The 27992-nt window shown below is 31.6% G+C and overlaps 2 protein-coding genes across 2 annotated transcripts in view; one reads left to right on the top strand and one right to left on the bottom strand.

Moving 5' to 3' along the window:
• The window catches only part of msps (msps cytoskeleton-associated protein 5), a 31783-nt gene extending 21619 nt beyond the window's left edge, over positions 1–10164 (bottom strand). The window contains exons 1-11 of the mRNA XM_068767136.1: positions 10030–10164; positions 8325–8547; positions 6487–6617; positions 5632–5876; positions 4815–4975; positions 4413–4651; positions 3794–3988; positions 3049–3229; positions 2126–2259; positions 1412–1679; positions 729–936 (exon numbers count right to left, since the gene is read on the bottom strand). Coding sequence (XP_068623237.1) covers positions 729–936; positions 1412–1679; positions 2126–2259; positions 3049–3229; positions 3794–3988; positions 4413–4651; positions 4815–4975; positions 5632–5876; positions 6487–6617; positions 8325–8526 — 1964 coding nt within the window. The 5' untranslated portion in view covers positions 8527–8547; positions 10030–10164. The remainder of the gene's footprint in view (positions 1–728; positions 937–1411; positions 1680–2125; positions 2260–3048; positions 3230–3793; positions 3989–4412; positions 4652–4814; positions 4976–5631; positions 5877–6486; positions 6618–8324; positions 8548–10029) is intronic.
• Positions 10165–10709: 545 nt separating this feature from the next.
• Positions 10710–27992, top strand: part of LOC137923627 (E3 ubiquitin-protein ligase goliath-like) — a 111209-nt gene continuing 93926 nt past the window's right edge. Inside the window, exon 1 of the mRNA XM_068766848.1 lies at positions 10710–10999. The gene's annotated coding sequence lies outside the window, so the exon portion shown is untranslated. The remainder of the gene's footprint in view (positions 11000–27992) is intronic.

Here is a 27992-nt window from a genome sequence, read left to right as displayed (position 1 = left end):
AAAAGTAAATATATTTCATATAGCAAGTTTAACAAAATCTCTGAGTAAACAAAAATATATCTCGCAGACATATGGGTGTTGAATGGAGTTTAATTTATGGTTGAATTCTTAGAAACCAAACATTATCAAGTATATTTAACTTAATTTATAGATTGCAAGAAATTATAGAGGAAGCATCATTATGTTACTAATATTTAAGTGACAGGAACTATTTATGAGTGCCATGTGTGTACAAAAGCAAGTGTTGTTTAACTTGCACGAAAAACAATATTCATCAAAAAATTTTACCACACTAAACTGCTTTCAAGAACAAACCTAAACTTCAACCTAATCCATTTGCATCATCTGAAAATCATATTGGATAATAATTGAAGTTTGGCTATATTTGAAATGTAGAAACATATAGCCACTTTACTATTTTCAAATAGGTAAAAATTTTCCTTCTTTTTCTTTAAGGCTACTAATAAGTACAGCTACCAACAAAAAGAGGCAAAATAACAAAACATGATTGCAAACAAGCAATATAACAGTTAATATTATACATGCTTTTCACGTTTGTTGCTTTTTGTTTTTATCTTATACTGTTAATGTGTTATTATCACTTAAATATTAGGTTTCAATTCGTACATATATGCTTTGTTGATAATGATCAGACAAATTAATATATGAATGACAAAATAATATATGAATGTATTTGTATATATAATATCGTCAGTAAAAATACTTACGTTGAAATTGGGAAGTTCTCAGTTATGTATTTACATGTCTCCAGGCGAGCTTTTAAAACTTGAACATTTGTATCTTTGAGACCAGGTTTCTTATTAAGCACCCTATACAAGACCTGTGCCGAAGTATCATCTGAAGTTAGTCCTTGAATAGTTGCAAGCATGTTTTGCACAGCTGTGAGTCGGTTTTTCCAATTACTGTCGCCTAAGCCTGAGAAACATTTATTTTTATAAGAAACATGATCTCAACTAATCTCGAATGTAACAGATATTTTTTTTAAACTTTATTTCACTGAAACATCTTTATAACTCTTATATTCAAGTAACATAGAATAAAGTATGGACACTGCTATACATGTAAAAATGTATGTACTAAAATCCCACACAGCAAAGGTGAAGAAGTACTATGAACTAGCCAATGAAATAAGTAGGAATAAATTTATAGTGAATTTGTATGACTGCCAAGAATTGAGAGGATTTCAGTTGGTGAAAGTGAACATTGCAAGGAGGGCATTTTAACCTGCTACACGAGTCGTCAACCCAGTGACTCGTATTCTATGCTTCTGTAAGTTTTGTCTCTGAACTCTTATATTCATAAGTTTTTATTACACACAGGCCCAATAAAAATTATACCAAAATTATTTAATAACAACTTTAAGTCCAACAGCAAGCTTCTTATCAATTACCTGTAAGGACATCCCCTGCAAACAACCTTTCAGCCCTAGCATCAATTTCTTCTTGTGAGAGTTCTTGTTCTCTTGGTGGACTGGATTGAGCTCGAGCTGAGGATTTCTTAGCACCAGCCACTGGTTTTTTAGTGCCTGTAGTAGGACGTTTAACAGGTTTTGGCTGAGTTGAGCCTGCAGAAGGCTTTGCATCTCCTTTACTGGCTGTAGGTGTCGTTTTTGCCTTTACTTCTTTCTTAGGTGCAGCAACTTTGACTTGAATAACAGCCTGAAATTTAAAATCGGTTAAAATAATATTTAAGTTTAAACTTTCTTTATTCAAGATATGATGGATAGGTTACATGTTTTATTGACTTCAAGATGAATCTACCACCTGTTTGGATCATAAATGCCACAGACCTGAGAACGGCGAAATAAACTCGGATCAACATAAAAAAGTAACATAATTTTAAATAAACATTGAAAAGGGCTGCAGGTGAGAACATCATTTCCAAAGTATGTTATCCAAACCTTTAACACACAGACATTCTTTGACTGTTATTTTTAAATCTATAATAAAAATAGATGCTTTCTGAACATTATCTGAAATGTTGCTGAAAAAGTATATACAATGGCAATAGAAACCCAGTGGAGTTTTAGATACTAGGTTGAGTCTTAGGTTAATAGATAATTTACTGCTTACAATGACACACACTTTAGTATTGAAGGAAATACCTTTTCAGCAAATTCCTTAATTTTTTGTTCTTTCAAGTTATCCAGCTTTCCAATATGCGGAGCAATGTTCTTTTCTCCAACCAGCTTAGTTGCGGTCCCGAGCGCCTCTGCAGCTGCATCTCGAACCACAGGGTCTTTACAACATATTAATTCATATATTAACCATCGTTTTGAAAATTAAAAGTACTATTTTCAATTACATTTTAAATTAGAACAAGACAATTTACGATAAGTCAAAACCAGTAAAAACTTTCATTAGTATGGTTATTAATCAATGGCTGAAAACATTAATTTATCGATAATCATATAAATAAGTAATCGTCACGCGGAAGGCAATGTTGTTAATCTATGAAACACTTTCATTTCGAGTTATTCGAACAATGACCCGCAAAGCCAAATTGCTTGGCGTGACTGTCCAGTCACGGATCGATAGACGTAAACGTTTCGGGTATTAAGAAGTATATAAAAAAATATTAATGAACATATCAGTTATTTTAGATCTAATAAAATTTATTTTTTTGTTAGAAGTCCTATGTTGTAAAAACGAGCATACAATGTACCTTCATTATTTTAAAATACAGGTTATTTTAAAAGTATCTAAGCTAATGTCGGTTATAAGAACCTCAGGGTAATTGTAGCACTCTAAAATATTATTAAACGGAATCTATGCATATAACATTTTAAAAACACGGAACTGTACTAGACAAATTCAAAAGATTGATCAGTTTATTTGACTTTTCTAAATCTTATTTTATAAACAATTTAAATTGTTACTAGTAACAAAAATATAATTTTATAATATTATTAAATAAATATTATTTTTACAACTATCAGATAACTATTCATAGTACATACTTTGTAACATATTGAAATAACATAGATTAAAGATTTTTTTCTAAAAAAAAAAGGGTATGCAAAATTACCTGCACTTTCTAGCAATTTAAGCAATCCAGCGACATATGCTTTTATAAGTTTTTTGTTAAATGCTGCCGGCTGTGTGTGACATAGCCCACGCGCTAAGAACAAAGCACTTTCTGCTTTAATTGATGGATTTTTATTATCGAACGCAGCTAACATGTCTTCCATTATAGCTTCCAAATTTGTCTGTTAAAATAAAATAGGATGATAATGAATCTCTCATTCTCTCTCTCTCTCTCTCTTTATGAAAACAGGAAATGCGGCACTTGGCCACAGGAGTTAATATTTCGGTAGTGTTAGAAGGCGTCCCCGTAGTTTTGATAAAAAGCGTCACATCGCAGGGCCTTAGCCTACAGAAGTCCGGCATAAAATTTTTGACATACCTACAATGGAAGGGATATAAACCTATAAACCGGTTTAGGTCTATTTAACAAACATCTGTTTACTTTAGGTGTTTACAGAAAGTATTCAGCCACTCAGATCATCGAGATGACTTCCCAAGACCTCCTGCAACATCAAGGATCTGCTAGGATTTGTCGAGTAGCTCGGCAAAAAATGAGGAGAGTTCCGTATTGTTACGTAAACCAGCCCGCTGAGACAAGACAAGGGCCATGTCATGATGGATTTTTCGATGAAAAGGTGGTAATATATAAAAACAAGTTTTAGAAATTAATTCCACAGGTTTTGTTGCAAGACAATAATCCACTTTACAAGTTATAATTAAATATAAAATCAGAGAATAAAACTCACACATGGATAAATTGCATCAATAGCCTCTCTCAAAGCAGCAACAACATTAGTTTTCTTCTCCTTGAATTTCTCTAAAATTGCTTGAACACAAGCTGTAGCATAAGGCTGGAATTTGCCTCGGAGACCACTCGCGACCATGCCCAGTAATCGTCCCCCGAGAGCAACTAACATAACATTGGTGTCTTTTGATATAACCTACAAAAAAAGGCGGTAAATTAATGTTACACAGTAAATCAATTGAATTATTTTAAGCATATTACATCCATGTACAATTTGTTTCAGTGTCAATTTTTCTATTTTGTCATATTATCAATGGTAGATGGTATTTTTTATTCATTAAGTACACCAGTTTATAAGATGGTTGGTCAACTTATTTAAAACCAAAAATAGAATTGATAAGACTGTTTTGCAAATTGGCATCTTGCCTCTCTAATGATTGTTAAATAGGGTATAATTTAAGGGTTGTACATATATGATGAGAACAATGGAGTTCACATATTTTAACAAGGATAAATCCCCAAAATAAAAATAAGTATATAAAATAATTATTAGGAGTTGATTAATTTTGTAAATGTTAGTTTTGATGTTGGGTAACTGTTTTTTTAAAAAAAGAACTAACCTTTTTTAATGCTCTGACCAAATCCGCATAATCTCCAGGTTCCAGTTTAGGCGCACTCTTTAAAAGTACCTCCAATGCGTCGAGAGCTTCTTTGCGTTCTTGCCACTTTTTGGCGTCGAGCTTGTCGTAAAAATCTTTCGGTAATTTTGACAGAATTTCCACTGGTTCTAGAAAGTCATATGGATCCATATCTACGGATTCACCACGCCCTGCGTCCGCGTCTTCGTCATCAGCTCCACCTATTAAATATATAAAAATCTATATTAAGCCCAGTGACCAATATTGCTTAATAGTTAAACTAGTCAGAAAATGTCAGAAAATATACAAAAAATCGTTTAAAAATGAGTATATAAGTTTGACGTAAAATATTTAATATAACCGATGAAAAATTATATTTATTACCATCTATAGCATCAGCAGTTGGCGCATCTCGCACTTTATTTTGTTGTGAACGCAGATATCTTGTAGGCTGGGCACCTCCACTACCAAATGATTCCCTTAATTCTTGCTGAACCACTGCTTGGAGACTTGCAATATGAGGTTCTATGGCTGCCCCAATCCATCTGAGTAAGATAATATAGTTGACTTAAGTAATACAATCAAAAAGAATTCAGGTTTGGAAGATTTTAAAACATACTTAACTTTTTGTACATATGTTTTAACTTTACTATGATCCTTATATAAAGCTATCTTTCATGATTAACTACTAGTTAGAAATTAAATGAACTTATCTTGGAATTGTATCATGGATTAGGTCACTATAATTAGTTCACTATGGGAAATTTTGTTGACCTGCTAATACATGGTAGTGTAATATAGTGTGTTAGTGTAAATAATATAATACTCAGATAAGATTTAGCTAAGGTACTCTTAATAAAAGGCTATTTAATTAAAAGGTGGCTTCAAAGAGTTAAATAACCGATGAAAATATTTTGGTAGTTTTGTGCATAACCAGTTGCAATCTATAATCTCTCTTTAACAAGCAGATGTAGTTATTCATTTTACTTGCCTATTTGCAAAATACTATTCAAAAGTTCTTTTGGTAATAAGCTAAGTAAATAGGCCTCCCCTATAAAGTCTCTGATCATTATTTTACTCCAGACATGTTAAAAAAACATTTAATGATACTTTCTAATGGTAAGTAATATACCATGAAACTGAGTCAGCTGTATTGTTAAATTTTGTCTAATTATTTACAAAAATTGTCTAATTAGTTTACCTGTGCATTTCAATGACAAGAGCTTTCATTTCATCTCTTACAGTTTTATCCCTGTCAGCAAGTAAGATGGGTATCTTCTTCACCATTGGTTTAATAGCAATCACTTTATTACCAAACTGTTTAAGGGCTGTAGTAAGTGCAACTACACAGGCAGCTACAATTTTGGGATTCTTGTGTTCCATTCCTTTCAAAAGTTCTTCTTCTACTATTTCATGTTTCTCTATTTCAACATACATCAAAGTTATCTGGAAGAATCCGTAACATAGTAAATAAAATTTTACCCAAAATTAAATAAAGCTTGTACTTATAATCCATTTTATTTTAGAATTAATTTAGCACTTTAAAAATTTTATTCTTTCTTATATTTATAAAAAAATTGTATTTTATAAAACAATATATGTAAATTGGTATGTAGAGTAGTCAAAACAGACTTTTTAAAAGATCAATATTTCCAATGTGTCATATCAAATAGTGGGACATGTGTCCTTACACAAATTTTCATGCTAAAACATGATAACCATAAATCATTTTATACACTTTTCTGCTTATGTAATCCATGAAAAATCAGGCCTTTTCCTGTACCACGAAATTTGAGTCTTTACAACAATCAAATTTATATTATTGTTATTAACAGATATTACAGGTCTGTAGTGCAAAAGATACAATTGATTGGTTCAAATGTTTAGTATTATGCGTGTTTTAGAATTATGTAAGTGTGTATGTATCTCACGCCAATTAAATCTCTTGGTAAAATGTGTAAATACAGTTGTGATCAATTAATTTCTCCTATTAAACATTCAATTACATAACTACTCATCACATTTTAAATGATTTTAAGCTGTACAACAACAATACCTGCAGGGCTAAATCCTTTGTCTTAGTTCTGGGTGCAGCAATGCATTTTGCAACTATCCCGGACATTACTTCCCCTGTCGTTTTTCCTGCATGTCCACAATTTTCAACAAAAACCAAAGCTGCCTCTAGGCCTGCAATTTAACTTTTCATGAATATACATTAAGAATAATTTCTGATATAGTTTCTTCTTTACCACTGCAATAATTTATCATGATATCTCTGGAACCATAAGTTGTTCATCATCATTATCAAGTCAGCTAACTAATGCCCACTGCAAGGAATCATCACAATGACGTCTTGCACTGCCTGGACTCATGACTTCCGCAACATTGACTATGTCGTCGGTCCACTTAGAGGAAGGGCAACTCATTTTTTTCCAATTACAAATCATTAATATATGTAGGAAAATTTTATTTATTTATTGATTTTAAACCAGTTAGAACTAGATTTTTTTTAATATATAATTAAAGCAAAACAAAAAGTCTTTATGATATAGGTTATATAACATGCAAAATTATGAAATTATACAACATAAATAATATGAGTGTTTTATTAGTAATTATTTCTCAAGCAGAACAATTATATTTTTTATTGACTTTAATTATGTAAAAGCAAATGCATTTAATAAGACAACATATAGTTACACTAAATTTGTAATAGGAGAATATCCATAATAAATCACAAACTTTACTCAATGGTCTTTACTAGTAATTAAGACTTTCAGTCATTATAAGCATCTAGATCTTGACAAACAAAAATTATTTAAAATCTGTCAAATTATTTTAAAATTATAGCCAATACAGGAAATGATTCAATGTTAACTCTGTCATGTTCTTAAATTAGAATTGTCTTGTCTCATCTCTGCAGGCTGTTTTCTCCAACCAAGAGGCACTGCACTCAATTCAAGTGAGAGAATTTGAACTATTTAATTATACTACGACCACAAATCCCTATTTTTCTATATTTTTTTTCTTTATCTTACCATGACTAACCCTCAACAATTGAAAAAATTTTGAACTGCAGTAACCTGATTTTTATTAATAATAATACAATCAATAAATAAATCATTCAAATAATAAAATCAATCTTTTTACTAAACCATGTGATTCCAAAAATTACCAAACATCCAACATAAACCAAGATTTTACAAAAATCTTCATATTATTTTCTGGTGTTTTAGCCACTAGCTACAGTATCATTACCCTAATTTCTGCTTGACATTGATTTATCAGACATTCTGTATATTACACATTATGTATACATTTATTCATATTGGATCATGTCTCAAAATTGCTAATATTAGATGTGAAAAATGTGATTTTTATTGAAAAGCATCTAACAAACAAGGAATGTAATTGGAAATTCAAATTAATGACTCTTAAACAGCCGTCAAGCATAGTTGAAGATGGAATCTTAATTTATGTAAAATTACAATTTTCATTTGGAGACAACATGAAATTTATACACATATTCAAGTCTCAAATTTCCTTTATTTGTAAGATTAATGATAAGATTTTAAAGGTGATTAATTCTAGTTTCTGTTAAATTGGTCTTACACGAAATTTTAATGTACATTTAAAATAGTTTGATTTGTTATAGTAGCAATATTATAATATAAATAATCTTTTACAAAACGCAAACTAAATCCAAATGATTTTTATTTTTTGCTCAATGTAGCAAATCAAATACTATACATTATTTTTAAATTTTCATATTTTTATTGATATTACTATTATTGACCAACACCTGTCATTAGTTAGAGGATTCCTCATTTTAGTATTCACTGTAATGTTAAAATGTATGATTGAATGATACATAAAATGTAAATGACGACCCACCTTTTTCTTGTGCTACAGCATTACTGTCTGTGACAAATTTTTTTATCAGCCCTAAAAATTTATTCCAGTCTGGTGACTTTTCATCATCTATTTGATTAAAGAGTTTAATTGCCTCCTCATACCCTGCAACTCGAGCTTTCCATAATTTGTGGACACACTTCTCCTCTGTCGGTAGCTTCTTATATTCATTTTCATCTTCCATAGCTAGTGTTCAGTCTTTATACTTTTAACAAAAAATTTATAGAATTATAATCATTACATATAATACTTTGACAAATTTATAAATATAGCATAGCAAATGACAAGCTGTATTTAAGGTGGTAGCCGGATATTGCAAAGTTAGTATTAAAAAAAGACTACAATTATTATCAAATTTAAATGCCAAAGGTGATTACATTTGTATCAAAATATATTTAGTAGTTATACATAAAATTGCAATTATTAATCAAAACGTAATATTAACAGGAGTGCACAATTATTCCTTGCCTGTTAACCCACAATTCTTTGTGCACATGGCGATGGGTATAGCAAAAAAGTAGAAAATTGAACATGAAGCCCATAGGTACTTGTATATTTTACTATGAAATTATAATTTTAGCCTCAATGAGTGACTAGAAGAAAAATGTCTTTTTGAAAACTACCTTCTATGAGCTACCATAAGATGAATTTTGATATCTTAGCATAAGGGGGTATATTTTGGGGAATTCTCCAACACCAAGTATTTTCAAATATTCATATCAAAAGATGGATTATTTCAAGGTACTATCTAAATAATTTACATATTCATACTCATATAATTGCTAGCCAATATTTGTATTAAGATTATTTGTATTAAGAAGTAACTGATAATGGTCCTTTAAAATGGCTTATACAGAACACAAGGGCTACCATAAATAATAGTTACTAATTTCATTTTTATTAATCCAGATTAATCATCATCAAATTATAAAATATGTAAATTAGCAATAAGATAAAGTAAAACAATACAAATTTTGCTAATTTAAACATAAAGAAAGTTCAATGCAGGTCATTCACAAGGATTCTTTAAAGAAATAAACTATTGTAACCTTTTAAGGTAATGCTGCAATCAGGATGTATTACATAGACAGACTTCCATATAAATTTTCATAAAAGGAATCTGGACAACCCTGAGTACAATTTGTGCAATACATATGTACTGCATGCAGTTGACCTTAAGGAAGTTTCTTTAGTAAGGTCATTATTGCAGTCTTGTTGAAAATATTTTATTAATTAACAAATACACTATATATTTTCATTAAATAATGGATTAATATTTTTTTTTAAAATTGTGCCCGGTTTAAATTGTTACAATAGTAACTTTTAAAAATGACGAAAAATTAAATAATTCATATTTCCGGAGTACAACAAACGTTACTTCTATAATAATGTGAGCAGTTCACAAAGAACGACCACTTATATGTCTTATATATGAGATTGCCAATAGACTACCGAAAGACGTAAATTATCATAAGAATGATGATTCAACGATCTCTTCCTCTAAAATCACTAATGGCGACATAGCCAATATACCGAAACGAATTTTAATAGCGAGCTGGTTCATTTATAGCCATACCCAGTACGTTCAGATGTGAAACTGGAGCATGTATACATTGAGCGAACATCCGACAACGGTTACTTTCTAGCTGCAATACAAACAAAATGAATCAAATGTCGATAAACTTACCGTTATTTTGCAGTTTTTTCTGATATCACTGGTTAAAGCTGCAAATAATATATTTAAACTATACAAAACGTGAACCACTCACATGATCTAACGACAAGGATTAAATATTTTAACCGACAAAAGTATTTTCTTTCACCGTCGTTTTTTTTGAGTTTGCAAAATGATAGAAAATGGACGTAAGATTAAGGTTACCAGTAATTAAAATTATACACACAGAAAGAGCATTATACTAATGCCAACATTTTAATTTTATTCCGGATAATTTAATTTTGCAAGGGAAAAATTATAACTTAGATATTGTTAAATTTAATAAGACATAAAAACATAGATATTTAGATTGATAAGTATGAAATATATAAAATAGGTAAAGTACAGTTTAATACGATTCAATATGCACACTTCAGTGTTCATTGAATGTAATTTGTCCAATTCGTATAATTACACTTAACTTTGAAAAAATAGATGATTATACTTTACCGAATATGACATAAAAAATTATTATGTACCAAAATTGTGATCATTTTCATTGAAGGTAATACTGATTAATGTCAAATGCAATCATTCGATCCCAGTCTTCACGTCTCTGCATCGGTTTGTTTTGTTTTGTTTCTAAAAGTTCATTCTTTAGTTCAGTTTAACTCATTCATTTTTGTCTTACACTATTAGAGTGTATTGAAATTGCTAGCGAGTGAGACGTGCGTCGCGTTGCTATCGCGGTCGCTGTGCGTTCGCTACTCTTGCAGCCAACAAGTCTTAAAAATACAATACCAACTATTACTTTTGTATTATGTGGGTATCGATGTTTATTTTATTTAAATTTCAATATTTTTAATAGTGAAATGTACAAAACATAGACAGTATAAACAAACGAGTGTTGTGTTTTTGTTCGGTGTTGGGGCAAGAAGATTGTTTTATATCAAACCGAGTAGAGAAATTTTAACAGCTGTTCGTGCATAGTATGCTTCATATTGTAAGTACAACTTAAAATTATAACTAGAAACGGAGATAAAGCTAAAGCTGTAAAATATGTTCATATATTTGTAATTTTTCTTTGTGTGTATAAATAGTTATGCCAATATTTAGATTACTAAAACGTTTTCTGTATGGTTCAATATCAATTGACATAATGTCTTCATTTAATTAATTATATAAACTATTACGCTGCAACCCCCTCCTTAGCGTCAACTGTTTGCTACTAATAATTAACACGGGTTCTCTGTTTTACGAGTCAAACGGAACTGTATCATATTGTTTTAGTGCTATACCTAAATATTTGAATCTAATGTTTATTATAGATAAGAGAATTGAATGTAATTTCTGGCGCTAAAATAATTTATTATTTATCGTATTAACTAGCTAAAATTAACTGAGGTCTGGAACGTTCCTTACAGTTATTTTTATTTTAATCGATTAGTGTAAATAGATTCAACGTCTAGAGAAGTTTAATGAGTTTTATTCATTAAGTATTGTTGACACTAGAAATTTGAATAATAATGCTTTACGTAATCAACACTTTGCATTGATTCAATAACCGGTTATTATAGCAACTAATTTTTATGCATGTTTTACTATGTATGATTTATTTAATAGATACTGGCCCTTCTTAAATGATATTAAGAATTTTTGGTAGTGATTGTTTGAAATTTCGCTTTATTTTGTTGCTGCATCGAATAACAACAGGTACTATATAACTAAGAAAAAACATGTTTTTATGCAGTGTCTAAATAACTTTTTAGTAAAAAGTGATGTTTTTTATTGTTATTTAAAGATATACTAATGAAAAAGTAACGTTGACAAACACTTAATCGTATATAAACTTTCGTTTGGCATTTTAAAAACATTTCTGATTACTTTGTATGTTAATATTATAAATTGTCGTATTCGCCTGTATTATTTATAATTTTTATCATCCTTTTGGGTAATATACAATAAGGTAATAACATGTCATGACACCGCATGTTGGCCAGTTGTAAAAATAATTGTACTACGACGTATAACTGTAATAAATGAGTATAAATGTGTTTATAAGAGAGAATGGGTTTATAATATGAGAAATATCCACGTCATGTATCCTTCGCTGATATCTGAAAAAATGGTCCCCAAGATCCGAAGTCTTCAATGCTAATTTTGCGCTACGTGTTTTTTTTTATTTTCCTACATCCTATAAGGAACAACATTAAGTAAGACAAAAGGATATACGTGAAACGTATGTAAATTTCACAACATTAAAGTAATTTTTTTATTTGATAAATGCAAGATTATTAAAAAATTAAATTAATTCGATTAACAGTAGCATAGTTTTGATAATCTTTTAATAAGCTTGGGTGACCAAATTTACTGTCATCGGTTATTATCGATACTGTCTTTAAAACACTTGCTTAAATGTTGAAATTATATTATCAATAATCATTAACGACCTATTTAATATGGAATATATGTACATGTTTCCAATACTTCGACAAATGGATTTGATTATATTTTTGAAGCCTGTTAATTTATGTCATGGTTGAATTGTAGTACGTTTCCTTGTAACAGTAAATATACTAATTTGGTAATATCGATCATAGATTAAAACTAACATAAAATATATTTGTTTGTATTTGTGTTTAATTTCCTTTATTACTTATTTATGTAGTTCTCCAAAGCAATTTTATAACTTAAGTACTAGAGATTGCTTGAGAGATATTTCTAAAGAAATTTGTATTTTAATATATGAAATATTATTTATACGCCATAATTACAATTTTGACAGACACATGATAAATACAAGAAATAAAAATACTCTCGTAACGCCTAAATTTAGTGTTCAAAAAGTTTACAAATTCTTCATGCGTTGAGTGTACGCATTTATAATTTTCGCAAGATATTCTATCCTTTCTTTTCTTAGTTTTAAATCTAAAATTAAAAGTAAATTGTTAACCAAATCTTGTAGCATTTAAGATTTTTTAGTTGATCGAAATTTGTGGAACTCGGTATTTTCACTAATTACTGATCCGAGCCGCGAGCTTACTATTTATTATGTTAGAGTAAGTGACGATTTAAAATTTTAATTAAATTTGAAAGAATTTCAAGCCGATTCAGATGTTTTAAATTCGTATTTAATATCTCGTATACATATTACTTCTAATTTTTAATTATATCTTAGACTAATACTACTGTTAGACAAACAACATTATACAGTCGACGTTTTTTTCATTCCAGATAAAAATTGCAAAATTATCCGAACTTACATAGCTAAAATCTAATGAATCTGAATTCCATCAGTGTTTTTCAATTGATTTTACATATATATCACGAATTTTGCGAATTTTATTTATTATTTTACACCATAGACTAAAAATGATATTTACTGAGCAACTGTGTAAACTCGTAGTTAATTTAAAATGACTAAAGTTTTTTTACGACGTTTGAAACAGTGTTTTTTTTGGTTTACATTCGCTATGGTAATACATTTAAAGTGATATTTTTTTAAGGTATCTTGAAACAATTATGTAAAATTATACTCATTTTTATATAGCATAGAAAGTTTACACATATATTATCTGTATTTGTGAACGTTTGTAGTGTTGCCAACGGTAAATATTCGAGAATTAACCAATTAATGAATGGTAATTGTTGCTTTAACTTGATTATGTCATCGGAAGACGGTTCTACGTTACTTCCGCGATTCCATGTTTCGTTTCTTTGTTACGGTGTAGCGAAATCAATTTAGTTTTTGTCATTCGAACCGTTCCGAGTGTCAATCGATTAATTCGACTTAAGGCCGACAAGAACTATTAAAGTCATTTAGACTAAATTAATACAGTAAATGTTTTGTATTACATAAGGTTCGGTTTATCTCTTTTCTTATTATAAATTCTTAACCATAGACCGCATACATATTACAAAATATGTTCACCGTGTCTAACATATTTATTTTATTACAAAGCCTATGTTTATATTGCTCGTTTTTAAGATTTAATATAATAATTTTCTATTTTTATTCAAATTTTTGGTTGTTAAAGTTTTTTCTTTCAGAAGTTTGTGGCTCAGTAATTATAGGGACATACTTTGTAAAAAAGACGTACAATTTCGTGTCCCAGTGATATAATTTTTAGGAAAATTTATAGGTATTTTAATCAAAAATACGATATTTTAAAACCTGTTTCAACTTGTTCGTACTCTTAATTAAAACAGAAATTGATCGTAACGATAAAGTAAATTAACGTTATATATATAATAAAGATAAAACGCACATTTGAGAACGCTGTATTTTTTTTAATAAACTTGATAATTTTTTTTATTTCTCCCGATTTTAAATCCCGCTATTTCCACTGAAGATTGGTTGCCGATAAAACCTGAACTAAATAAGACGCCTGATTTTGCTGACTAAATGAAAAACTGAAAAAAAAAAAATAGCTTTGCGCATATCGTGAAAAAGCGCGTGGAGTTTCATCAGTATTGCATCGAGTCTTTTAAGTAAAATAATTATAAAATGACGTACATTTTTATTGATTTCTCACAATCATTTATTTATAAAACCTTTAAAAGCGAAAGCATGTAAAACAGGTACCGTGGAATAAGGATAAGTATTATATCATTTAATGCATTTTGAATAAAGAACACTTTTATTTTATATTCATTAATTGTTTAAGATTCTAATTTTATTTATATAAAGACTTCTGATGTTTTTATAATTAAAGAGTTGTTTAACATTGTTTTACTGTTTTATTAATTTATTAACGTTTAGATAAGCTAGTAGCGTAATTGTGGCCAGGGCTGTGTTCGTCTATGATAGGCAAACATATAATATCGAACTGTATTATACGAAATCAATATAAAGTTATGTTTTGCTGCTGGTGTGCCTATTTAAAGTAAATAATTAAGACTAAAAATTTATTATAATACCGTATTCCCCTTCATTGAGATAGTACAATCTGTTTAAAATTTTTTAATTGTACATGACACAATAATGTTTTTAATAACATAGGGTTTCTTTAACTAACTGCAAAGTGCATATTATCTAAGGGTTCTTTGAAAGATAAAGGTTTAAATTTTAAACTTTTAATCCTCCACCCTTCATACATATATTTGTGAATAATATGATAAACCTGAAGTTAATATAAGTTTTCAAATGAACTGAAATATTTTAATTGACACATTTTGAAACTAACACTCGATTAATTACGCTTAAATGACATTTGTGATTTGTATTTAAATGTATCAGATTTGATTATTTGGGGGAAGCATTTTAATTACAATAACATTAAGTATTTTTTAATTTTTTTTTGAGTGGGGGCAAATGTTTTCCTGTGTAAAATAAAACTTGTTTATAGAGAAACCGAAATGTTTTTTTACGATGATGAATTTCCATTCTCTTCACGTAATAGAGTGTACCGGAACTTTCAGCGCACTTACTCGACCGCTATTTTTGTGCTTTTCTTTAAATATTATATATATTCTGGAAGTTTCAGGTGTACGAGAAAGACCATTTATGGCTAATTATTGTAACTCGTACAATTGTGATCCCTTGTACTTTGAAAAAGCCATGAATTCCTGTACGAAACGCATCGGTACTATGAACGTCTCATACGAAATATTCTACATTTCATCTTTCGACATCTACATTACCTATTTCATATTTTTACTGTCAAAGCAAGTGCTCCGAAAGACTGGTATCTTCGCCTACTATAAGCTATGCGTAATATTTTTGCAATGTTTCTCCATCACGACAATGTCTAGCGACTTAAGTTTAAATACCACTTTGTAATGACGTTAGCGTAGTATCACGAATTTTAGAATTACTACAAAACGTCCGAATTGACATTGTTTGTCGCATCGTCTAGCCGGAGCGATATAATCGGTAATTCAAATTAGTTATCACGTGTTTAAAGTATATCAGTTAAAAAATGTCGAAACGGTTTACGGAGATCGTTATCGTCACACGTCGACGACCGGAAAGGGCAATACTCGCCACCGCCCTTTAAGAATATGACTGCGTCGAGGTTGTTTGCATGACAAGCCCTTGAACTCCAAATGCGTCCGTCATCTGTGCGATAAAAAAATGTCGAGACTTTGCAATTCCATGTTTACAATTTACTCAATCGCGTGTTGTTTTCTACATCGTACAACAACTTTACGATAATAATTTTTACTGAGTTTCTGGCCGGTTCTTAGCAGGTCTGCATTCTTAGCTGGTGGTAGATTATTATTCTTTTCTTGTCTTGTCTTATCTCAGCGGGCTGATTTCCGGGCAATGCGTTCATTTTGTGTCGTGGTTGGTCTTAATCAAGCCAACCCAACTCCTCGAGACATCTCAACAGACCCTTGATGTTGCCGGCAATCTCGGAGAGGCGCCTCGATGATCCGAGATGGGTACCTCTGTAGAGTGTTACACCAGTACATCGAAGTAGTACGTGAGCAGCAGTCTCGTCTTCTTCCAGGCACGCTCTGCACAAAGGAATGTCCGTAACGCCTAATGTAAATAGATGTTCGTTAAAAACACCATGACCTGTGAAGGTACCTGCCACCAAAACGCATTCGGGGTCTCATTACTCATAACGTTAGAATAATTGACGATTCAAAAGCACGTGTAAATTCCTAGAAATTACTTCGTTTTATTGTTTTAATTAGTAAAGTGATTAAAATGTTACTTATTAATGAAAATTGAGCCTTAAGACAACATGTGAGACGTCCATGTTTGATAAAGCTGGATGCCGCATCCAATTGTTTCTATTAGATATCTATGAGAAAAGCCTCCAGTCACCATCCAGCAGTTTAGGTCATACTGTTGAAATGATGATAATGAATGAAATTGTTTTAAAGTTGGTATAATCGATTTTTAAATCAACTTTTGAATCATTTTAGGTTTAATTATACACATGTTTACATTGTACGGTTGTAAAATTTTAAAAAGTACATTGGTGACGTAGATGTCATTCGTCTGGTCTTCGTATATATTTATAGAAGTGATTATTAACCATTAATCTCTACTTATTCCTTCTCGGTCATTCAATGGCTTGATAGAAGTTTTTCATCTGCTATTAACCCACGACTCATATGGGATAGTCATAATAGTGTCGTTTTTAATAATATCCGTGTTTTTAAATTAAAATATAACAAAAATTTATACGAAAATCATTCAATGTTATTGTGTGGCAATTACAGTTATATCGAACTGATCTCCGTTCCATAATTAAGGCTCAATCACATTTTGGTGTGATTCCGGCGCTATTTTGTTAATCGCTTTAATGATGATAACCTATTATTCTGCAATTCGGCAGGATTTGTACAGACTTTATATTTACGGGGCCTGACAAAGTATAATCCAGACGTGTTAAGGCGATCGGCTAATTGTATTGCAATCTTTTTTTTTTGGTAACTAGTTGCGTCATTTTTTAAAAACATGTTCACTTATATCTATAGAAAAGGCAATTATTTTAAAAACCCTTGGCACTTATACGACGTCTAATAAAAATCTAACAGTATTAGGGTCACTTTGCCAATAACTATTCAAACAGGTTATATAGTCGCTTGCCCAATGTATGTCGGTTAACATTGATAAATTTATGAGTTCTGTAGATAATGTTTAGTTGTTTCAAAAATAGTAAATCTCTGCAGAAATATCTGTGGTACATATGTTTTTCTTATTGGCATTTGGGTTTATAGTAATTATTCGTATGTAGTATGGTTATGTAAGGTTGTCTTTCACTTCGGGCCTCTTTGTCAAGTCCACAGTCGCTTAGCGAGTCATGGATCTCCTTTGCTATCTTCGGGGTTTCTCATCAAAATTGATTTAATAATGATAATCGACATTTACTAGCAGATGGACAAGTTGAAGTAGCAGTGGTTAGGCTATATAGGCTATATAGTGCGCAGAATAGATGTCCGCTTAGACCTTCAGGTTCTGGAGTGGAGGCTACGAACCAGCAATCATAGCATAGGACGTCCTTCTACAAGTTGAACATCCGAACTTGTTTAAATCGTTTGAAGTCGCTGGATGCAGGCAGCTTTTAACCGGAAATCTAAGGGGAAGATTTACTTCCACCAGAAGATGTAATACGACTAAAATGACTATATTTACTAATATTTTTTTGTATTAGTACGCACGAGCGAATGTAACATAGACCATAACATTTACCCGTTTTGTTCTCTTAGAATTGTTTCTCGTTATTTAGTATTTAAACAATTAAAAGCAATCAGTGGAGTGACGATACCTTTATAACCTTAACAACTGTTTATAGTCGACGACGGTTTCAAATGTTTATTACTTTTATTTTCGTTAAACTATATAAGAATTGTTTTTGCACCTTAATTCTTCTGCATATGACATTCACATTTAACATTATGTAGTAAACTGATTTAATGTTCACTTTTTTATTTTTGTGTAATTTTTAATAACTGTAAAATATTACGTTATTATTACTATAATATTAATTCAATCATCATCATTATGTCAGCCGTATCTATATACCCACTTCAAGGCATAGACCTCCGATCAAAGATCGCCGCCAATAACTAGTCTTGCGTTGTTAACATCCAGAGACATTTTGACTATGTCTTCGATTCAAGTAATGGGGGTCTACCGAAGCCGTGTATACCAGATTTCGATTCAAGTAATGGGGGCCTAATGAAAGCTAGCTAGCTCATGGTTGAGAACCTTACGGCTTCAATGGCCATCGGTTCCACGACCATGTACCTCATCCACTGCCACTTCAGACGGCCAATTTTTCGCGCAACATAATCTAATACAAGTACTTACATATAAATTTATGCACAAAGAGCAGGTGAAACGAATATCGTTTATAAAATATTAATATTTACCGACGTGGTAAACCAAATGCTTGGTGTGCAATTTTATATTCAGTAATAACATTTTTTATAAAATAATCTATAGGATGAATAAGAAAAACACAATGATGAAATATCGATACTTATTTCACACATAACTTTTAGTTTAATAGCTTAAATGATCTACATTAATATTAATATACTACTGTTTAATGTCCATACTATTATGACATAATATTGTGTCAAAGGCCTTTTGAAACGATTCGATGGAGCATAAAAACTAGCGGATACAAGGATAACGGGTACGAACAAACGCAAAGGATTAAATCATTATAGTCATTACTTTAATAATTATTATGCAGCTGGCATTTTGAACTGGGGGATAATTTTATGATACAGTTATTATGCACCCAGTAAATAAGGAGCAAATAGAATTGATTGTCCTTGTAATTTTATAATTGCTTGCATATTTACTTACGGTAGTAAATCATGGTTCCTCGAGCTGCCATTAATGCTTTCGCCAGTGGCGCTTATACCCTTCTATCCCCGCTCTCCTACCCGCCGCGCATAAGGCGCGGTACAGCAGTTTAGGTAGCAATATAATTTGTAGCATCAAAAAATGTAATAGACTAATTATTTGTAATAAGTCATTAATTTTAAATATATGTAATATTCACACAATCACCAGTAAGAATATTTGTAAACTGAGCGGTAGTTATCGAATGTACGCAAGCGGCGAATTCATACAAATGTCCTGATGGGGTCGTGGTGATATCTCCTCAAATGTCATAGCGGTTCGAGAGAAACTGTAGATAATTCACGAGTGTCGCGAAAATAAACGTGCGGTCTGTCACGTAGCACGGGGATGTAATGTGGCCAGTTGCAATCTTCGACGCCATGTTGGAAAGAGCCATCTTTAGAAGTGAATCATTCAATCGCGGATCACTGGACTCTTTATGTTATAGCGGTTGTATGCGTCGCATGCCGCTAAGCGCGGAATAATAAAAAGTAATAATTGTTTACTGTTAAAATTAAATTGTTTCCGTTTAAAGAGTTCTTTCGAATCGTATGTGTGTAATTGACAGGCGTCTGCAGTAAAAAAAAACTGAAACATCAAATTCAATTACAACATTTTCATTATTTATCGTTTATTCCTGGTATAATCGTTGATCATTGCATCGTTTCGTCATTGTAGAAAGTTACTTATAGATATATTCAACAACTTATAACGCAAATACGTTGTTGATCTACGAGTATGAACAGAACTTTGAGTTTTTACTATTTATTCTGGACATCTTAGAATCCAATTTGTTTTGATTGGTTAAGTTTAATTACAAAATCTAGAATACCTCATTCATGCTAGTAATCTATTTTAAATATTAAAATAGTTCGATGATACCTTACGTAAAACAATTTGAGCTATAAATAATAGAATCAACTAAAGGAAGTGTTTCTGATATGTATAATATTCCATATACAGATAATATTCCATGTACAGATAACCATTATACACAAATGCTTTTATGACTACGATTTAACTCTTTCTCTCTCTCTCTCTCTCTCGGTATGGATTATTTCTTTCCAAATAAATATTTGGTACATATAATATTGTTGAGCAGGGGCAAATGTCTGAGACTTGCCATCATAAGTTGCGGGTTCAATTCCCGGGATTCAATCGTATATAATTCACATTTTATCCATTAATAATACAGGATTGCCACTGCTCACAAACAAGTTTCCAAAGGATGGACAGCGTTCTCCCTGTACCGTAATACCACATTGCGATCGCCAAGCCGTCTGCCAAGTGTGGCGATTATGGTATATCCACTACAGATATCTTTAGTGGAGGCCAATGCCTTGCAGTGGGTGTCTATGGGATAAATCGACGATGTATTATAATATCTATGTCTAAATTACATCGCTATAACATTTTCGTAAAGAATTGTAATTTGGCTATACTATTGTTGGCACCATGCCTACCAACGAAAAAAAAAAATAGATGGATCTCTTCATTTCATCCGTGTATTCTCATGCCAGGGCAGAATTGGTAATAGGGTACGGCTGTTTTTACATTCCTCTCATTTCAGGTCACTGGAAATCAAAAAGAAATTATTACACCAGCTTAAAACTCGTCTACCTCACGAAAGACATTTTCGTATTACACCTATAAGAGTCTATAAAACTCTTAGACCGTATGCAATCGTAACCCAGATAAATTTGTTATGCATTTAATTTTAGATTATTCGATGTTCGGCGCATGTGCGTTTAAGTGAAGTGCAGTGCATATATTGCTTTACTGTAAAACTCTAATACGATTTTTAGACATAATATGAAAATAAATTTGCTGACAAACATTTAAACTTTAATTTTAGCGACGAATAATAGGTTGAAAAGCATTTCTAACCTAATTTAAACAAATTTTCAAATTTATAACCTTAGTCGTTTTGGTTTTGTGTCACTCGGCCTATTGTCGTAACGTAAGGCCTTACGATTTTTTTGATACTATTGGCTACTGCAGTGGTAAATGAGAATATAAGTTATATACCTGTTGTGTTTAAAATAAAATATACTACTATGAACTCATTTACATTCTATATCTATATGTCACAACGTAAAATCTTATATACCTATATTCCTCACATAAAAAAAGAAAATATTCGGAAATATAATTCGTCTCAAATTAACTTAAAGCTTCGTATTGAGCATATCATTTATTTTTATTTCTTCTTGTCATACATACATCTTTGTATTTTACTTAAAGATGTTGGTATTTGATTGAAGGAAGCTTTTTTTGCAATTTCTCTGTCGCCTGAATGGTCTAGAACAGCTGATAATTAGATTTAGGTGTCGGCACTGACATGTGATGGCTGCACTGCAGGGGATTCCGCGTGACTCTGATTCGATTACCCACTGCCCACGCGTGCTGTGCACGCAACTACTGTCGTGTACTCACTTGTCATACTAGCTATAGCGTATATGTACGCCGCCTAATGAGGGAAGGACATGGGTATTTAAAATTGACCTCTAAATGACATACATTATCATTGTTTTATCAAATAAATCGCATGAAATTGAAAGTTTTTCATATTACAATTTAATTACACGGTGGATGTTATAATTTACACATCTAAAATTATTATTTTTCAATTTAAAAGAGCAATTGTTCAGTTACTAGACCGAAAAGATTCAGCAAATTAGTGTTTGAAATGATCGACTATTCAAAATTGAATGTAAATATCTACAAGGATAAAGATATTATAAATTAAAATTTGCATTCACTTGTCAAGTGAAAAGGAATACCAGTAATAATATATACCAGAATAGGTATGTTGAAGTTGCAGTAGGCTACCCAGCGTGCTGAACCGATGGTCGCTGGGATCTTAAGGTTCTGAAGTGAAGAAAACGGATGATCGATCTCGTGTAGGCCGCTGAAAAAATCTGCATGACATAGACCACTACCCGCCGGTCTCATTGGAAATTTATGAGGAAAGCACGAAGAGGTTTTAAGTTTGAAATGATAAGGACGATAAAGGATCAACGAAAGTAGTGAGATTAATGTCGTCTCAATGTTTTTATTGGTAGTTACTAGAAAAATCCACAATTCTATATAATTAAACTCGCTATATCTGTATGTATATAATTGTATAAATATACATATGTACATACATTTATGTATATTTTGCACTGCGTGTTAGAAGCCACTTGCTACAGCCCGTATGTACACACTACTGCCGTAAATAGCAACGTGTAATCCTCGTTACTTGAGTTAATGTTAACTGCTTTTATTGAAAACCTTACGAGCCGTGACAAAATATAAGAATAAATTGAATTCTGCGGTTAACCTTGTTAAAGATTATCTCTTTATCTTTTAATACTCTATCTAGTGTTCAGAAGTAGTCGAGACGATATATAAATCGATAAACATGTAACCTGCATGTGGTTTCCGTCTCCGAAAACATCGCTACTGGTTTATTTACGATACGCATCCGATGCATTTGTAATTTGGGTTACGCATGCGTTTTATATTCAACCCATTTATAGGCGCCGTTAAAATGATTAATGACGAGTTGGACTTTTAATTCCTGTTGGAGAAGTTTTCAATTAAACCTGTCCTATTAAAAATAATTTAAGTGCCAGAGTTATTGTTGGATACCAGTGTTTTAATTACTATTTCAGTTCTCATTTATAAAATGAACGTTCTTTTTGATACCTGCTTTTTGTGGCCTTAATTTTAAAAGATACGTTTTTGATAAATTTTATCATATTACGGCAATGTTTTATACCAATAAGTTCAATACAATTTGAAAATGTGCCTCCTTAGCGCACCACCAACCCTCTTGCTGGTGAAGTTTCGTAAAATACATAAATTGTTGATGAAAGGAACGAATTAACTCGGCGAAAGGAATATTCCCACGAAATTTCAAGTGTCTGAGCATAAGACTACGTATTAGTTATATAATATAGTTGGAAGAATTGCTTGTCGGAAGTGCCTGTAGGCGGAGAACATGGCTCGTGCAACCAACGGTGGTGAACCGAAAAATTCTCGAGTGACGACCATAAGCTGATAAACGCGGTGTGGGTAGATCCTCCTCCTACCTGGTTGGACCAACGACATAGTCAAGGTTGCGGGAAGTAATTTTATGCAGCGGGATCAGTGATCATGGCAATCTTTGGGAGACGCTTATGCCTTACAGTTGGCATCTATCGGCAGACACGATAATGATCGCACTATGCCTTATGATTACAGAGATATACGATGATCAGTTCATACGCGAAAATCTCTTATAAATTTAGATTATTTGTATATTAACAATATCGCAGTTGTAATAAAAGCATTAATTGCTTTAAATTTTCACCTCGATTATTATTTATTGAAGATATAATTTTTTTGATTGATTGACAGTAATTTAATAACGCCCAGACTTCTTTCTGTTACATGGAATGCAATTGTATGATAATCACACATATTCCTGCAAAAGTCAATTCGTAAACAAAGTAATTATATTGTCTTTTATCACACGTGTATAGCGTTTTCTTAAATATTGTCACATCTGTGAACTTATTATTGTAACAAACACAAGATGGTGCAGCACGTGTTTATATTCACGCCCGTTCGTTGATAATTGTTTTAATTATATTTCATCATTATTACATATATATAGAAGCCCACTACAAGGCATAGGTCTCCCCCTAAGACTGTCACAAGTTTTACGATGTCCGTATCCAGCGCTTTCTCGCGAAGCCAACCTATCCACGCTCGGTGTACCGATTCGTGTTCGCCACTAGAAAACCCCAACAATAATGATATTTAGATGAAAGTAATTTTTGTAAGTGTACTTTGAAAATGTTTTAAATATCTTGTACAGTAAAGTAAAACAAATCTAGATGACCTGAGTACTTCTAAGCAAACTTGGTAGGCCAAAAGCCTGTGAGCGACGGACCTTCGTTATATTAAAGATGATTTTCTCAACACATGTTCCTTACACAATTTGATCTTTATGTTTTTGTCTACATGTTACGTATTTTAATTTTAGATGATTTTTTGTTCTTTTTTTTAAATACAGATTTAATTATAATTTCGCAATTTCGGCAGTCGGCATTGTAAACTCGAAATGTTGTTTTTAATAATTACCAGTAATTTTTTGTCATTAGCGCATGTATTGCTTATGTATAGTTTTAAATTCATTATATTTTAGTCATTCATTTAATTTGCGTTGAAGTTAATAAAATGGTTGTTAACAAGTGACACTAAGAAAAAATATTCAGGCTCGGGTGATTTTAGACGTAAATTAACAATTAATTATTTTTTATATTAATTCAACTCAATTGTTAAAATAATCTATAACGGCGGTTATTGTTAGGTCAATGATAAAGAAAAACTAAATAAGGATAAGTTAGGCTAGTTTACATGGCCATTTTCGGCCGCTTAATGGAAAACTATCGATTTTTTATATATGTATGTATGCTTTATAAGATGGCTTAGGGTAACCTAAAAAATAATGAAGATGGCATGGTTAAAAAGAGGTGAAAAACCATAGTCAAGCTCGAAGAATTGATCGTCCGAAGTGACAATAGAACATAGCGTTCGTGCAACCGACAGCTGTTATGGCCGAAAGGTTCTTTAGTGACGACCAAGAGCCGGTAGATGCGGCGTGTGTAGACCCTCTGGGTGAATTCACTGGATGCGGGCAGCATTGTGGCGTCTTACGACTTACATGATGATACTACCGTATTCTGGCACTAATTTTAATTATAGTTATTTATTAAAAAAATGTTTTGGTACCCAAATAAAGAGTTTAGAGGCTGGATAAATAAAGTATAAGCTTTGCCAACGTTCTAAAAATATATAGCCTTGATGACGGCATGAAAGTTGGTGCGAAATACTAACCAATTGGTATGCGCACACGCCTTTGGAGGTACCTACTCTGTGCAGGACAATTGTTTTAAAAATACAGAACTGTCCACACGTCTTTGCTTGCTCAAATTTTCATTTGTAAATTACATATGGATGTTTTTGAAAAATATATTAACTACAATTTTATTACTGTACACTATGAGCGAACTTTATTCATGTATGTCTTAATCTTAACATAAATATTTAAATTGACAAAATACTTTTAATTGATCCATTTGTAACACTTGCATCTCCTGATTGACGATAGGGAACCTCTTTCTACGTCTTCCTCTTTCTACTAAGAAACCTGTTTGCGGCAAGGTTTCTATAATTATTGTATTAAGATAGATATTATATAAAAATATATTTAGGATAGCTGGGATATCACGCTGAGATTCACGTGACAAAAAAACCTTTTGTAAAATTGGTGTTAAAAGAGTAAGTGTCGAATTTCTTGCCCCTAGTTCTTCTCGATACAATCAACATTTCGTCGAACCTGGTTGTAGTTTATGTATAAATACATACTTAAATGTACGTTATGTTGTTTTTATTTTTACATACGTTGTTTTGATTTTTCGAAAGTGTTGCTAAGCACTTTCGAAAAGAGCTTATTCTGAAAAATCAATAATGTTTCCTTTTTTATTGATCATTGCTACAAAATTTAAAGTCTTATGGTTCCAGATATAAGTAATGATATCGTTTATTATTTATAAAATAAATCGTGTAATCTCATTAATTATAATAATATACAATGATTGGCATTCGCTGTGAAAAATGTAATAATAACGAAGAGATACGTGTAAACTATTGTGTTTTTAAGCACAAAGTTCGATGAACAAAGGAAGTACCGGTACAGGAAAGGTTCCACGCGGTCGCGCTTAGCATAAGATTATGCATTTCATTCGCACTTCCTGTGATGGCCTATAAATAAACTAATATGGCGCACCGGAAGTCGTGCGGCCTCGATGGCGAGCCATCTCGTCATTGACCATTTTTAAGGACATGACTTTACTACTTCCGGTTAAGTATTTATTTACTACTTTAATAAATTTCACAAATATGTAAGGCAACGAATGGAGGAAACACTGGTATTATAAATATTTCTTTACTTTATAGGCCAGACAGTGTTAATAGTTACTTTTTCAACAGCAATTTTATAAGCAAGTAAAAGGATCACAGAATAAGTGTACGTTAACAATTGAATATAAATAAAAGAAAAGTTGACAGAGGAATGATAGTATCAATTTACGCTTTATCTTCACCATTATCGATATTTCAGCGATAGAACACGTGGACGGTTGGAAATGGCTTACATATAGTGTATTCAGAACTTAACAAGGCTGTCCGTTCGCCTTATAGATGGACGTCTTATGCAGCACTTATTAGTCATTAGTTCTGCGTGCTATGAGGTCTTCCCACTGATATTCTAAATAAATTTATTGGGCGAAGTCAGGTACTTTTGCTCGTCTACGAATTTACATCTATTCTAAATATAGTTTATCAATTGCCAGGTCCCACAATTGTATTTAAAAGGTACATTTATAAGGCGTATATAAAGCATTGACGGATATAGCACATCATAATTAGATAAGCACATTTAAAATAACTACGCGATAAGTAAAAAATATTCCAAAATTATGCTTAAAATATAAGAATTTATTTGAAGTTTTAATTTTATTATTAGAATATCAAAAATAGCTCCACTAACATACTTTTATTAGTATATTTTATTTATAAAACTTTGCTAACGAGCAAAGTTATAAAAAAAAACATTTTTAACAACATCTCAAAGTTTACGATCCGCGAAGTTAATTAAAGAAAGAACTTTTATTTCTTTTAACGTGAATCTATTATTATAAATAAATTAGTCAGATATAGAAGTCTAGATAATTTTAAAGTACCGTCGTTTTAATTTGTATCAAAATGCTTTTGTTCTTTGAACAAAGCTTAAAGTGTACCAAATTATGAGTTAATAATTTATTAGTAATAAATCTTCATTTATTGATATTTACAATAGCGATTGGGTAGTACAGTAAACCCCCTATTACGCAGTATTCTTAAAATGAGATGTATAGCGCGATTTCAAGTTTCTCATATGAAGTACACTTATTGTTATCATCATGATTTCAGACGTTGGACATTTACTGATACAGGCCTCCTCTATAGATTTATAAAAGCGGCCTTCTAGCCACTTTCGACAACTTCAACAAGGTGGTCTGTTTGTCATGTCGCTGGCTGCCATACATTACGTTTACCGGTCCGTGGTTTCCACTCAAGGATTTTAAGGCCCCGTGGCCCGGACGGATTCACCGCACTATGGTGCTTGTATACTGCCACTATATCTTGCTCATCGACTGGGCTACATATAACACGAACATAGCAAAAAAATATTACGCGGGGAAATCCCCGCTATGCATTGTTGTATTCTGATACTTATAATGATTTCTACAGTTGCACATAAATGGTGATAGATCCGCGCATTATGTCAACTGTGTTGTAATATATAACAAACGTTCAAATGGTAAGTCTTTGTATATTCCATAAAAAAGACGATGGTATGTATACATGAGCAAATAAGTAGTAGTATTTTTTATTCTTTCTAACTTATTACATATTTTTCATGTTCCTTGTTTGTTATTAATGAAGAATACGCATTTAGTTTATCACGTAGTTTTAAAAAAGTCCCCTATAACAAGAATAGATAAAACATGAGTAATTCACACACAAGGGTTACGGAATATTATCTGTACACTTTATGAGAATACTCATACAATGACTGTTGTTTCATGCGAAACAAATC

This window comes from Battus philenor, unplaced genomic scaffold (genome assembly GCF_028537555.1).
Source record: "Battus philenor isolate CCGP_79_NKW_IND1 unplaced genomic scaffold, ilBatPhil1.0.hap1 SCAF_22, whole genome shotgun sequence".
Lineage (NCBI taxonomy): Eukaryota > Metazoa > Arthropoda > Insecta > Lepidoptera > Papilionidae > Battus > Battus philenor.
The sequence above is the reverse complement of the archived record's forward strand: the minus strand, read 5'-3'. Positions and strand labels throughout refer to the sequence as shown.